The 15,411-nt window shown below is 36.9% G+C and overlaps 1 protein-coding gene across 1 annotated transcript in view; it reads left to right on the forward strand.

The window, feature by feature from the left end:
• Nucleotides 1-285: 285 nt before the first annotated feature.
• The window catches only part of MSH3 (mutS homolog 3), a gene marked incomplete at its 5' end in the record, with an annotated part of 71,128 nt that continues 56,002 nt past the window's right edge, over nucleotides 286-15,411 (forward strand). The window contains 3 exons of the mRNA XM_010174424.1: nucleotides 286-400; nucleotides 7,400-7,484; nucleotides 8,082-8,191. Coding sequence (XP_010172726.1) covers nucleotides 286-400; nucleotides 7,400-7,484; nucleotides 8,082-8,191 — 310 coding nt within the window. The remainder of the gene's footprint in view (nucleotides 401-7,399; nucleotides 7,485-8,081; nucleotides 8,192-15,411) is intronic.

A 15,411-nucleotide genomic window follows, 5' to 3' on the forward strand; every position in this document is an offset into this window, starting at 1 on the left:
ACAGGAGTTGGACTCTGTGATCCTTATGGGTTCCTTCTACATTCTATGATTCTATGAAATTTTTTATATTTTATGATGTGTTTACATTATTGTAATATTCTACATTCTTTGGAACTATAACTATTATTTTGGAACATCACTTCATGTTGATATATAGTTATCACAGAACACTACACATATCTAAAGATTTCTATTTTATTAAATTGAAAAATAGATTATGCTTTTTCTAAAATACATAGGTAGTAAACAGTGAGTTAACAAGAAAATTGACTTTTTTTTTCTTAGGTCCTCAAAAGCTATCTGTAATACTAAGCTTGGATAAGCCTGTTATTTGCTCTCTGGCAGCAGTAATTGCATACCTCAAAGAATTTAATTTGGAAAGGATGCTTTACAATCCAGGGTAAGTTGCCTTATATAAACCTCTGATTCAAAGCAACAATACATGTAGCAGTGTTACCTTGTAAGTTTTAGCAGACAGCATCCCTTCAATGCAATGAACACACCTGCTAGAGTGATAAACGTATTCTTTGTAAAAATTGTACCTTACATTCAAGCTCATAATCAGAACTGAAAGAATCAAGTTACTTCTTTTTTTAAATGGTGTTCCGTGAAAATCTTTTTGAAGCATGTTGTCTAGACTTTACTGTCAGTAATATACTGAATATATATTGCTGCCAAGTGTTGCTGAAAACAAACAAGGTGCAAAAACTAGTAGAAAACAGGGGGAAAACTTTAAAGTTTGTTAATCAATATCAGCCATCATATCTTAACCTCAGTTTTACTTCGTGAACAACATCTGAGGCATGTTTGGCAACTTTAAAAAAAATATTAATGCTGTAATTTGACTTTGCAGACGATAATTTATTTTGTCAGAGGTGTGTAAATAATTTTCTCTTTGTATAGCTCTGGAAGCGGGTGTAAATGCTGATGTGTTGTACTATGTAGACAGTACTCAGCAAGTCTGTTTGAGTTGGTGAATCTAGTTATCAGTTATAAAGAAAACAGACATTCAACACATCCTGGCTTTCTGAGAAATCCCTGGGGTTGGCTCAGTGGTATCAGGAGTGAGGGAACATTCATGCAAAAAGCTGTTGATAGGCCATCACCATTTGTGCAAAGTTACTGCAAAAACACACAGATGTGGAAATAATCTTGTCTTCCCTTAAGTAGTCCCAACACTTAGGTTTATTAGATATGCTCAGGTGAGTACTCAAAATTAGTAACAGGATTATGCAGGTGGAATCAAATGAAAATGGAAAGATATTGCCACTCAAGCATCTTTTTATCCTGTCTTGTGCAAGTATAAAAGGTTGCTGGCCTTCCTGGCTTAGCTTTGAAAGTATCGTTGAGGCTTATTAAATGCTTTAATAAAACAGCTTTATCTGTCATGGATCCTGTGCAAAATATTATTTTGGTTGTCTCAGTACTCCTCTGTCCTGTCAGTAGGCAGAATTTAACACAGTAAGTCTGGCTGCAAACTGGAAACTTAGAAATTAGTCATGTCAGTTGTAGATCATTCACATGTATGAGATTCTTCAAGTTTCAAGCCTTATTTTGAAGGGCTTCCTACATTACCAGGTTTTTTTTAAATGCAGCTGCATTTTAAAAAAAAAGACTGCTGATATCAGCTTTAAATATTTATCAGGTATCTACTAAAATCTTTGGGGAAAAAAAAATATATATCTGGATTTCCTGGAGTTTGGATTGGATTTTCTTCCTTAAGTTGCCCTTTCCCACTTCAAATACTATTAAAATGTTAACAAAAAGAATTCCTCTGCATCATCCATCGAGGAACACTCTGATCTGTAGTTTTCCAGCACCATGCCGTTCCCGCTCATCCTCTTTGGTTGGCTTTTGGAGGAATCTTGTTGTGAGAGTTTCTGAAGAAGGTGAACTCCAAGGAAATGCCATTCCATGGTTACACTTGTAGATCACTGTTGTCACACTGCCTTAAGTGCAGTCACACCTAAGATGAATGTTCTTTCAGATGATAGAAAAAAATCCATCTTTAATGTAGAAGTAATTCAGTAGCAGAGGAGAAGCATTATGTGAAGGTTTATCTAGCAGGAGTCGGTCACATTTGTAATAGCTGCATCTTAAGTATAGTTACAGACTGGGAAAGAAAAGCAATTTTAGAGTTGACATTTGCCTGCTGAAAGTTGCTCTAATGGACTTAATGTGAATGTATGAGCATCTGAGTGGAAAGACAATGGACTATTTTATATCTTGATGGTGTTCTATGAAGAAATAGAATAAATTATTTGAGATAACTTTGTTCGTGTGCTCACGAGCTTGGATTCTACTGTATTTATTTCTAAAGCCTTTACTGCTTTGACTACCCAATACTGAATTCTCCCTGCTGTTTTTAATATGTCACATATATTGAAACAGTGAGCCAAATATTGAGGCAAATCAGCTTCAGTATTTTTCCTAATGCCAGCAAAATACTATCTAAATACTGGAAACATTAAGCCTTTTAAGCAAAGGGTGTCAGGCTCATGGATCTTCTGTGATTCTGCAGGAAACAGAAGATAAATACTTCTATTGCACTGTCAAGCAACTTAAAATTCCTGGGATAATTCAGGTCAGTGAGCATATACTGATGAGTCAGTGAGCATGAAGTCAGAGCTGTAAGATAGGTTTCAGTTTATTAATGCAAGTGACACAGATCTGGATGAAAAAGACCTATTTGATATAAAGAATGACAAAAAAATTCCTTACACCTTTGTACCTTGTTTGGATAAACACTCTTCTCCCTTCTTAACAAAATTCCAGTTCATTTTAATAGTAAGAATCATGGATCACATAAGTGATGAAGGGTCCTCATTACCATGGGGATAGTAAACAACTATAAACAAAACAAATAGTTTTGTTTTAATATTTAGCTGAAGCTTTTAAATCCACTTTTAATATCCTAAATAAAGCATAATATTAAAAAGGAAAAAATACTTCTGCCACCGCAGAACCCTGGAATATAATTGGCTAGACTGCATTAGAGCTCTAGTAGCTAGTAAAAATAGATTTAACAATTAATGAAATAAGCTCTTTTTAATCAATGTGTTGTAATACCTTTACATACTGGGAGACCTTTATTGGCATTTGACAAGAAGCTGGTGCACATCTAGGAGAGGTTTTCAAATACAGTGGAGTACTCAGTTTTGGCTGAAAAATCATCATCAGCATAGCAGTTGCTGGGAAATGTGTCTTGGTGTATTTTAATATTACTAACATGTTTTTCAGAATATTGGAGGTGGAAGAGAGAGACTGTGGTTCTTAATTTTGAATTGTGATAGGTGAACTTCAGGAAATGCAGGGAATGGAAGAGCCGGGTATCTTTCTGAAGGAGGAGAGTAGCTTTGGGATTGGAGAACTACCAGCAGTGAAGATAGAAAACAGGCAGAAGTGAAAGAGAAGAGAGGAGGGTTAAAATGGTTTTGAGGGAGGAGAGGGAAGAGAAAAAGAATTCTAGAAAAGGACAAATGTTTGATTGTACTTTATAATAGGGGTGGAAGGAAGTTGGCAAGATGAAATTAAGATTGAAGTAAAAATGTAAATTCTTCAGCTTAAAATGGTGGACATCCTTGAATTTTCAGGGGAAATGTCATAGAAATTAAGGGGATAGTATTCGTAAGGCTTTTGTATCTCTTGGGTGCTGATAATGTCAGCAGCATCATGTGTACTAGACACTGCATAGGTTTATTTACCCATTTGCACTATGAGAAAGGGAATACTTAAATTATTTTGAGAGGTTTCAAAGTCAGCTCAGGAGCATGAGGGACTGGAATAGGAAAGGCATGGTCTTCAGACACTGAGAAGAGGTGCTTAGCAAAGGATTTGCCATCTCTTTTGAGAGCACAGAAGAAGGGCAGCAGATGGGACCTCTTGCACTCTGGACATTTGGAGCTTGTAGGAACGCTGAGGCTGTGTGCAAAGAAGCAGACTGAGAAGGTGCAGAACAAGGTTGCAGGCCCACTCCTTGGGGTGAGTTCAGTGGAGAAAAAGGAGAGTAATGCAGGATAAAAATGATGGAGGTTATTTTTGTTTCTCTTCATCCTTTCCAGGTCCTCTCATTTCTTTTCTTGTTCTTTATTTTGCATTTCTCAGTTTTGTTTTGTATGTGTTTGTTTTATTTTGTTACTGGTTTAGCTGGAAGTTTCTGTCACATCAGGGATCCAGATCAGAAGTTCTAGCTCTGTGACAGTATTTGCTAATGAATCTAAAACTGGTTAATTAAATACAAAACATAGTCTGGGCTTTATGTCCTTTCCTACTTAAACTGTGATAAATATTTTTCATGCCTAAAGAAAGCTGATACTTCTGAGAAATTGAGAGACTTGGTTTTACTCCTTTAAGCTGAATAGGGATTCCTGCAACTCTTGCCTAAATATATAGGTTTGTTCTGTGGTTTATTCACCCTTAGAAATTTCGAAGACATGGACTCTAGAGGTCTGTAAAAGGTAATTGAGTAAAGAAAATCTGCTCCTTAGTAGGCTTTCAATACAGTGCCTTGCAGCTTCACTGAAAAGTTTGTACAGATTTGCAAAATTAAAGTAGTTGAAAACTACTGATCTGAATAACGTGCATTCATTTAATCTGTGTTACTGAGTATGAAATTATATATAGTATCTCCTGTCGAGAGGATAATGAATAAAGTGTAAAAAGTGCCCTTCACTGCAAGCTTCTCAGGAGTCAGAATGACCAAGAAGATCCAATTTCACAGGTAAAACATAAGACTCAAAGTCTGAGGATGTAGTTTACTGTCCTAAAGCAATCCTAGTAACCCTTTAATGCTCATCACAAGTGTAGCTCTATTCTGAAAAGTCATTTTATGAGGAGGAACCTCTTTCTCATGAGTAGTCTCCAAGAGTTTTCCTAAATCTTACTAGAAGCCTGTGTTTCTTTTTGTTTTGTCTCTTAATTTTTCTTAGCCCAGATGGCATGATCCTACCTCGCCTTGCCCCTCAATAGTGGAATTGCCAGCTATTTCTATCACTTGTGTTTTGTGCTGTTTAAGTATTGAGACAGTTGCAAGTCTGTCCTTTGAAAGACAGGTCACACTGTCGCCTACAGAAGGATTTATTACGTTATGATCCAGTTGAAGTGATTTTGAAGGGTCATTTTTACTGATGCAGGAGACAGGTGATAGCAGCACATTAGAATGTCTCACAAGGAATGTGTTGACAGGCTTGCTGCAAAACCAGAACCAGCACTGACTTAATATTTGTTTGCAACCTTCTTCTTATGCCATTTGGTCCCTAAATTCCCTACAAAGAGTCTGTCTTTGTTCACATTTTTATTGTGTTCTGATCCCAAGCTGAAGGAAGATGAGGGGGTGGAAGCAAAACATGTTCTGTGATGTGACATCTGGAATTGTTGGGCATATACTGCAGTTGATCTTGGCTATTATTCATACACTACAAGCTCTCAATTACCAGGGTTAATAGCAGAGTGGAGTAACTCAGATAAAGCAAACACCTGGATAATATAAACCACACATAAATTACTCTGTGAGAACAACTTTTGCATGTCTGATTCTGAAAAAAAATAGTAAATGTACTCTGCACTGGAGCAGAATTAGTTGTCTTTAAATACTACTGGAGAGCAAGGTTGCTGTGGACAGAATACACTCTAAGTAATGTGCTCTGAAGCCAGGTGAAGTGGGAAAACACTAGAACCAGTAAATCCACAATCTTGAAACTCACTTATGGGTGATTGAGGGTTACTAGAAAGAGCCAAAAGCATCCTTTTCACTTTCGGGAAGAGGTGGAAAGGCATGGTTCTTACCCAGCTGGGTTTAAGAGATCACAGGCTTGAATAGTGGTGAATCGAAATGCAGCAAATGGGGAAGCTGCAGTTTAGGTATGTCCTACATGCAGAGGAGGTGCTTTTGGAAGAGTGGGTTGGATTTGTTGTTGATCATAAGGACTGGGAGCCAAGCAGAAATTATTCCTATTTAATTTTTGCCAGCATCAGCAATTGTGACTGAAGATAATAAAAGGAGGTATTGTTGTTTATAATACTGTGTGCTTTGGAAAGTGCTGCTGCTTTTGCCTCCAAGGTTTTGTTTTGCTGGTCAACTTTGATTGCTGGGATAGCAGACTAGAGCAGAGTAATTATGACTATGGGTACAACTCTGAGTCAGCTGTACTTCCAAACTATCTTGAACTTCTTGAGGGCACTCAGTTGAATTGGGAAGGATGGAGGGAGGAGGAGGGTTTTGTTTTGTTTTGTTTTTTTAAATTATGTGGAAAATGCTTATAATTTGGCCTATTATTTAGAAACAAATTTGCTAGCAGGCCCAAACACCTGCAGACAACATAAATATATAACATCAGTTTATGAATATTCGTTTCTGAAAGTTTTAGTGCTATTTTTGTTTTTAATATAGAAGTAATGCAGCTGTGTGTGCCTATCCGAAAAGTTTGAGCATTTGCATCCTCCCCCAGAGAGTTTAAAATTGAATGCACTGAAAAAAAAATTGTGAAAAGTCAAGAAAGCGGTTTTAAATTCTACTCAGCAAGTCATTCTATTTAGTCTAAGACAATAGTGTCCTAGATTTTGTGCAAAAGGCAGTCAGCAGTATGATTAACCTAGACAATCACGACTTGATTTGTCAGAAGCATTTAGTGAGGATCTTCCACTTTGCTTCATGGTCCCAACTACTACATGTATATATCTGAGACTGAAATAATTTTCATATCTAATATGATTACAGATCTAATACACTTACTGTATTAACATTGATTCTAAACTAACACAACCTTTGGGTGGTCTCATCCTGTTCTCTTAGGGAGTATCGTAAAGTAATTTTGGTCATCGTTATTTCATATTAAAAATAAAATCCAATAGTTTTAAATACCCTATTTTTGCTTTCCTAAATGATTGCACTAACAGCCTGTTTAAATCTGTAGTAATAGTAAAAAATAAGAATATGTATTTTGATGTGCTGTTTTGATTATTAGTTGTGTTAAAAGTCTGTTCCACTCAAAGTATTAATTCTTACTCCTATCCTTGCACCTAATACTACAGTGATCTTAACAGGACACTAACAGAAGTACATGCTTTTCCAGTTTCATCGTAGACTGAAGAAGAGGTGCTTCCTTAACCATTTAGTGGGTCAGGATTAAGTAACAGGAGAGCTGCATTTTATTCTAAGCTTTGTCAGAGTCATTGTAGGAAACTGGGAAGTGAGTCATAAATTTTGTTTTCCCAAGCAGTAAATTAAAAGAAGTTATTAGTGTTCAGTTCTTTTATTTTTTTTTTAATAGATTTTAATTTCTTACTTGATTTTTTTATGTTGCATAACTAATGAATTCTCTAATGTGAGAGACTTGACAGTGTTTCACTGTTACATCTATTCCTGAATTTAAAATATAATGTATGAAATTCCTCTCCCCAGCAATTTCAAACGGTTGTCAAGTGAAACTGAATACATGACAATTAATGGGACAACAATGAAAAATCTCGAAATATTACAGAATCAGGTAAGGACAAATGTAGTGGGTTTTTTTAAGAAATGCTGAGATTTTCACAGCTGTTTGACACACTCTTCCCAATGAAGCTAGTTAAGTTAGTTCACAAATCTCACCCAGAAGGGTTAAATTATTTTAAGTGAGAACAAACGGAAGGAAGTTTACATTTTCAGAGGCATAAATGAAAGTTAATACGTGGTGGCTTTTAGTGTAAGTTAGGAACCTTACTACACTTTGACGAGCAAAGAACTTTACAAAAGTGTGAGTTCTTGAGCAATGGCAGTCAAGCGATAAAACGGCAGTAGGGTTTTGTTTCTTCTTTTCTGCTACTGCACAGACCTTTATGCACGGCTTTAATTTAACTTGTTTAATTTATTGCAGTCATTTTCTAACCAGATTTTCTGGCTAAGGGAAAAACATAGTTAAGTATCTTACGACTGTTGGAGGCACTTTTATGTAAGGCATTGTTAGTGAACAAGATCAGTAAACGAACATGCAGTTGCCATATCTTGAGGCCTAAACAGAATGTTTAAGTAGTGTGGTGAATATCCTTTCACTACATTGTTGATTATTCAGTTAAAAATAATTATTCTATTGTTGTTATTTTAGACTGATATGAAAACAAAAGGAAGCCTGCTCTGGGTCTTGGATCATACTAAAACTTCCTTTGGACGTCGGAGATTGAAGAAATGGGTAACCCAGCCCCTCATGAAATCCAGGTGAGATAGGTCTTTATCTTGGGCTAAATTTGTATTTTAAAATTATGATGTTGAGTATGCCCAATGTATTTATTTTTCCTGAAGACCTGAGATCCATAGTAGAGTTTACACGGGAAATTATATGATGGAGATGTGAGTATTGTACATAGGTTTGAAGGAGTTAAACTGCTCTGTTTGGGCACAGAACATCTAAGTAGTTTAGAATAGTAGGTTTGGAGCAAGTTAGAAATTCCTGTGCAGAAATCAGATTGAGTACCACTCTAATTCCATATCCTTTTTCAGATGGGTGAGGATTAACTGCTATTGGAGGATGTTTTACTCATAAACTTGCCAATTGATGTTTGATGTCTTTTTTGCTTCACAAGTATTTGCATTCTTAACATATTTAATTAGTTCTGAAGTAGCTGTGGATATTTCTGTTATCCCTGTGTACAATGCATTGCATATGAAAGTATTTTTTTTATTAGTTACGAAATCTGATGATTGTTTGGGCACTCTTATATTTTGAGCTATGCTTTATTTACTAATGCTTTAGAAATGCTTTATTTTGTAATACTGTCATTGTTGTTACTCATCTGTGTCTTGAAATGTACTCCATCTTTTCAGATTTCTCTTTGCAGGCTTTACTGGCGTGTTGTACTTGAATATGTAATAAATAACAGTATTGAGTCCATGGAATGGTTGTTGCTGACATTTTAAGGTTTTTTTTTTATCTGTGCCTTTGAATGTGCATTTCCTGAGCATTGACACTTTTTTTCACTTCAGCTGCAGCATACAGAAAATTCTTTTCGTTTAGTTATCTAAAATATTTTTTCCCTCTGTTTTTCTTTTGTAAAGATATTAAACAGTTTTATTAATTTTTAACAATTAGAGGTATACCAATGTTTTAGCATCTTGATGTTGTTGGTAATTTACAAATGTTTCTACGGAAGCATTTTTTTTACCTTGACCAATTTTTAATATGTTAAAGCATTATACTTCTGAAGCGTTTCTGCTTAATTTTCTTATTAGCCTCTGTGTAATGATCTTTTTTCAGTAGTATAAGAAAAGTACATAACTATTTTTTTCCTTCCTATTTTGTTAATTTAGAATATTAGAGAGCTTTTTCATTTGTAGGAGCTGTACTGGTAAGACTGTTTCATTCTACACTTTCTGGCAGGAACTTAATAAGTTGATTTCACTATACCTTTTTTTTTTTTTTTTTTTTTTTTTTAAATTCTTTTGATAATAGCTTTTGTATGTCTTACCTCCTTCAAAAAGGCTTTTGCTGTAACCATCCTAAATAGTATTAGACTTTATGGAAGTTGATTATATGTCTGGTGTTCACCTTAAAAGCATATAGATAGAATTTCTGGGTCACTTTAGAGGAATAAATTGAAATAAATTAGTTTATTTCTCTTCCTGCCCTTGAGGCACCTTACGACCTTTTGGGAATTGTTTGTGAAGTTGTCAGCGGGGGGAGCCAGAGCCCAGGCTCTGCTGGTGTGGTGGCAGCACCGAGGGTGGGGACCTGGGATGGAGCGCCTCTTAACATTTTGCTCCCAAATCATCACATACGCGATGCAGCAGGTGAAATAACAACAGTAAAATAAACACAGAGCTCTCATCCAGACCCAGAGGATAGAAAACTGCGTGCCTGGGGACTTCGGACCTTCTTTCTTAACCAATCAATTTAGTTTAAATTCTCCCTCATCTCAGTGCAGAGCCGGCTTTAGAAGTTTGCAGTTTTGGTTTCTTCTCTTTCTCCTCTGCTTTTTGCTACTTCTAGAGATTGATACTTCCCTTTTTCAGCCTTCTTTCTCAGTATGGAAGGAAGTTCTATGGTTCGAGCTGACAATACTCCTCTGTTGAAGCTAAAAAAGCTATTTTGTGTCTGTGTATTTCTCCCTTTCCGACTCTTAAGTTGTATTTTCACGTACGTAGCGCATCAGATGTTCAGCAGTATTGTTTCCAGTAATGCACACAAATGCACTTAGAGAACATTCTGTAATTGTAATTCACCTGTGCTTCCTGGAGTGACATTTTCAGAGGAAGTAAGATTTCTGTACTGTATCTTTCCCAGTCAGTGGGTAGGTGCAGTTCCCTTGGTGTATCAAAAAGTGAGAGGGTGGAATTATTGCTTTATGCCTTATAGTTGAAAATCCCTTGAGATAATGACTAAATTTGCAGGGGAGAAACCATACACTAGGCTAAATAAAGGCAGAATCTGTACAGACAGCTCTTTTGGGCAAACTTGAAGATAACCATTAGATCTCTGGTGATGTAATACATCTAGAGACTTCCAAAAAAAGGTTTTAAGCTATTTTGGGGGGGTCGGGAGGGGGAAAGAGGCTTAACCAAGGAAGGTGTAATGTCCCCACTTATTTACCTGGTTATACGAAGACGATGAGATAAGAATGGTTGAGTCCTTGAGGACTGAGCTTTTTAGGAGAAATCAGGAAAGTAATTGTTTTTTGTAGGAGTTATATCTTTGTGGATTACAGAAGTGTTACCTTGCTTTGCCTATCTTGCTTTTGAAATGTAAGTTCCATCAAGTGCCTTTCTAGCTTAACTTCTGTAAGGAGACTGGAAAGAAAAGGAAATATAAAGTTGAGTTGATTGGAACATTTTTGACTGAATCAAACGTGCTTTTTCCCTGTCAGGCAATGGAGTTTCATCAGGAAGAGGAGTAGAGCAAAACCAGGACACTGTGTGTTGTCATTGTCAACAGCAAAAGGGCTAAGGACTGGTCTCGGGATACAGTGCTGTAACACAATGTGATCTTTGTGTCTTTGTACGTGTGCAACATTAAAAATAATTTCTTTCCTAATGCAAAATTAATCTCGGAACCTCTGAAGTTGATGGGAAAGTCATTGCTTTTTGAATAGCTACAGGAAGAGGAGAAAGATAAGCTTAACATAGACCTGGTTAAGCAAACCTGGATCTGGTTTGTCCCTTTCTTGTTTTGTTGCTGTATATTTATGGTTATGTTGTCCTATGGCAGTGGTATAAAAGAAAGTGCAAGGAAGTTGATGCCCTGCACGTGGACAATCTGAAGCCTCATTTCTGCAAAATATGTCTGTCTTTGTCTCTCTGTTATATCCATGGTTACTCCTACCCACCTTCATCTTTGCATCTCCCCTTCCTGTTCCTTAAGTGTTATGACTGACTCTCAGCTGTAGCAATGCTGCTGGCCTAGTCTGGAGTCCAAACTGAATAGAAAACTGTGGAACAAATATTCCATCCTTTTCTGTGCTCAGCTGTTTATTCTAGCACAATTTGTAGGCAATTTGCTTCCTTGAGATCAAACAAACACCTTAGTCAACTTTGCCAAGGTTGGCTGGAACTGAACAAAGATTTCAAAACTGGAAAAGGTGAATGAGTAGCACAATTTTATGAAGGTTTGTTATTTCCATATTAGATCAGACTGTAAAGCTAATAAAGCTGTGACTAGGTGCTTAAAGTAAAACTTGAGATAAATGATAGCATACCAAGCAATTTATAGCCACTGTAGGGGAATATGCAGGGTTTTTGTTTTGGTTTGGTTTTTTCCTCCTTAATCTATTCCTGGAGAGGTAGAATATCTTTTAAATATTAGTGGGTGGATATAATGAAGTGTTATTTCTAGTACTGTAGTCAGGGAGAAGGTAGAGACTTTGTTATCCAAGTGGAAGATAACCTGGAATATGTTGGTGTTTGCCTTTGTTGCAAAAATGCTTATTTAATGAATTAGAAAAGTATCTAGTGAAAATTTTTTAAAATTTAGGTGTAGGGGGTGGATAACTGGAAGTGATAAAATGTTTGTTGTGTGTGTGATGTGAACATACCAGTTTGCACAATGCTCTCTCTCTTTGGGGTGATATCTAGTGGTTTTTGAGGATATTCATGATTTGAAGTAGCTTGAACAGACTGAGTGATCCACAAGTGTCTAAATTGTGTTTCTTTAATGTTCTGTTGACTCTCTTAGTTTTTTAATATGTTATGTATGATGTGCAGAAGCTAATATAATGAGGTTAATGATAAGATTATGGAGAGCAGAATGTCCTAAACATAGAGTTTAGAAGTCATGCAACTTCCAGCATGGAAAGCTTGCTCAGGGCTTTGGGGTGAAAAGGCTTTGTCCTTGTCTGCTTGAGTTGAAATAGGGGGAAAAAAAATACCTCAACCCGATCCCCAATGCACACAACTTCACATCTGTGTTCTGGGGATACATGTGTCAGTTCTGATGTACTGCAAGCCACAGGATATTATTCATGTACCGCAGTACATGTAGAGCAGAAAATTTAAAGCCTCTAACATAATGTAGTGTGCCACAGGAAGGGAGTGGTGACCAAAGGTTTAATCAACCCTTTGGGCCTCTGCTGTAACAGAGAGCTTGTGAGATAGAAGTGGGCAATGCCCACCCCACCTGGAGGCCCAAGGTCCCTCTGCCTGCTTTCCGTGCAGACCCCGAGCTGGTGGGAAGGTGTAACCAGCACAAGGCTCCGTGTTTTCTAAGTGTTCCCAGTGCACTGCCGTGTCCAGCACCCTGCTGGTATCCCTGGTGCTGGGGTCGTGGAAAAAGGCTGGGGACAGAGAAGCCTTTCTTAATTCTTCCAGTCCATTAATAGAAGTCCAGAAACATGGAATTAATTAGCTAAAAAGTATTCCAAACCAGATCAAATACACAGCAACGAAACTTATTTTCAGGTGCTGCAAGGAGTATTAGCAAATCAAACGCTTAAAGCGCTGTTAAGTGAGCTCACCTTTTTGGCCCCAGATTCACCCCAAGCTGTCAATGTATTTCAGCTTCACTGTGATGTATTTTCGTGGTTTTGTCTCCAAGACACTGTTTGCAAGAAGTAAATATGGGATTTAAATGGTTGTAACTCTCTGTGTAGTTTCTTGTCTGAATTTATTTGTAGTCAATTTATACTCATTTGATCTTTTTCTAGTTAAAGCTGATGTTTAAATCTCAAGGAAGGAGAAAAATTGTATGTATCTAGAGAGTTACCAAAAACATTTTAACCTTTGCTTTGTAGGCTAGACAAAACAAATTTTTAATTACTCCTGAAAAATAGGATTTCAATTTTTTCCTGTGATTCCAGTAGTCTTTGTGCCCCATTTCTTCCAGTTCTGGATGAGATGGTGCTTTTATTGAGGCTGAATCAAAGCCTTGTAGGATAGTATTAATAATTTCTATTAGTCTGAATATACATAGCATAGAATGACAATAGCTTTAGCAAATTCAGAACTACACAGTTCAGAACTGCAGACAATTCCTTAGCTACCACTAAAGGAGAGAGAGAGCGTAAATTGGTATTGCTAATGCAACATGACTTTTATTTGGAGGAGATGTACTGTGGAACTGGGAAGAAGAGGGTCCTGTTATAGTGATGTTGGCAACGACACGTCTTTCCTAATATAAAAATAGCTTGTTCTAAATCTTCTCACTTTGAATGTATTGAGTGCTGTTTTTTTTTTATACTTCTATACACAAAGTACAATCCTCAAAGTAAGTCTTTCAAGTTTGACTTTGTCCTTGTTCCCATAATCGAGATCTGTGCAGTGAAACAAAGTGCCTAATGGTCTTTAAAGAAACCCATCTTAATTCAGAGTTAAACTGTTTGCCATTTGATACCGTCATCATCCGGAGCTGGATTAGAATCTTCTTTTGCAGTAGAGATTTAGGAATAAAATGCCACTGTACTCAGCACTGGTGAGGGCACACTTTGAGTACTGTGTCCAGTTTTGGGCTCCTCACTACAAGAAGGACATTGAGTTGCTGGAGCATGTGCAAAGAAGAGCAATTAAGCTGGGGAAGGGCCTGGAGAACAAGTCTTATGAGGAGCGGCTGAGGGAACTGGGGTTGTTTAGTCTGGAGAAAAGGAGGCTGAGGGGAGACCTTCTGGCTTTCTACAGCTCCCTGAAGGGAGGGTGTAGTGAGGTGGGTGTTGCTCTTTCCTCCCAAATAACAAGTGATAGGACAAGAGGGAACGGCCTTAAGTTGTGCCAGGGGAGGTTTAGGTTGGATATTAGGAAAAAATTCTTCACTGAAAGGGCTGTCGAGTATTGGAACAGGTTGCCCAGGGAAGTGGTGGAGTCACCATCCCCGGAGGTATTTACAGGATGTGAAGATGTGGTACTTGGGGACATGCTTTAGCGGTGAAGTTGGCAATGCTGGATTTATGGTTGGACTAGATGATCGTAATGGTCTTTTCCAACCAAACTATTCTGATTCTATGAAAATCCATCCATGCTATAGCAGAATATCATGGGCTAAATTTTCCTCCCAAGAATAAAGATCTTATAGCATCAGTGCCAATATAAAATGCACAAATGCAGGTTACAGCCTATGCCTGAGATCTCAAAACTGCTGTAGTAAAGAAAAAGATTGCAGCATCATCATATGTATTCATTCATTTTTGCTGGCTGTGTGTTGGTACCATTGAATGCTGTGTCTAACTCCTTATAAATGTAGTAATCAGGCTTTCATTCATGCTGGCTAAAGTAGCTAACTGTTCCCTTTTTTGGCACAAATAGCTGAAATATATTGTGTATGAACATAAACAAAAGTGTTTGATTACCATTTGCATATTTTATACATTCTTTTAACAGATGTGAAGACAAAGTTTATAGTACTTGTATATTGCTGTTAAATATTTGAGATCCATTCAAGAATATTGCCTTCTCATGGCTGCATGTTTATTTAAAGGAACATTGGACCTCTCTGAAGGGGTATGAGATGTTAGGAGTTTTGAAAGTAAATTACTCTTTCTCCTGCATGTAGAAAAACAAGTGAACAGATCCAAGAAGGATGTTCATTTTCTTTTTTTCCTTTTTTTTTTTTTTTCAGGTTTCATTTAAATTTAATGGTAGTAATTATCATATGATTACTTTTGTTTGTACTTTTTCATTGTTGCTAATGCATTAGATTACCGCGGTCACAGCACAGTTTAACAATTCAAGATTTATCCCATAAAGTTAGCCAGATTCTAATTTAACTACTCTAAGTAGTTTTTTCTGTTTGCTTGTTCTTTAAAAAGATGTATACAGTTTACTGATTGCATAGTGGTAATTCTACCACAGCTTTGGGTTTTGATGGAATTAATTGCTTGTTATGAGAGAGAGTGGTCTAAAGCAGAAAACAGCCTGTACTATTTAAAATGGCCTTAATCAACTCAAATAAAGTCTTCATTTGTAAACTCTGTTCTGAAGGAAGGTCCAGAAAAAAAATGTGTAAATGGGATAAAATACAAAGC

Source organism: Antrostomus carolinensis, unplaced genomic scaffold, assembly GCF_000700745.2.
Source record: "Antrostomus carolinensis isolate BGI_N321 unplaced genomic scaffold, ASM70074v2 scaffold13988, whole genome shotgun sequence".
NCBI lineage: Eukaryota > Metazoa > Chordata > Aves > Caprimulgiformes > Caprimulgidae > Antrostomus > Antrostomus carolinensis.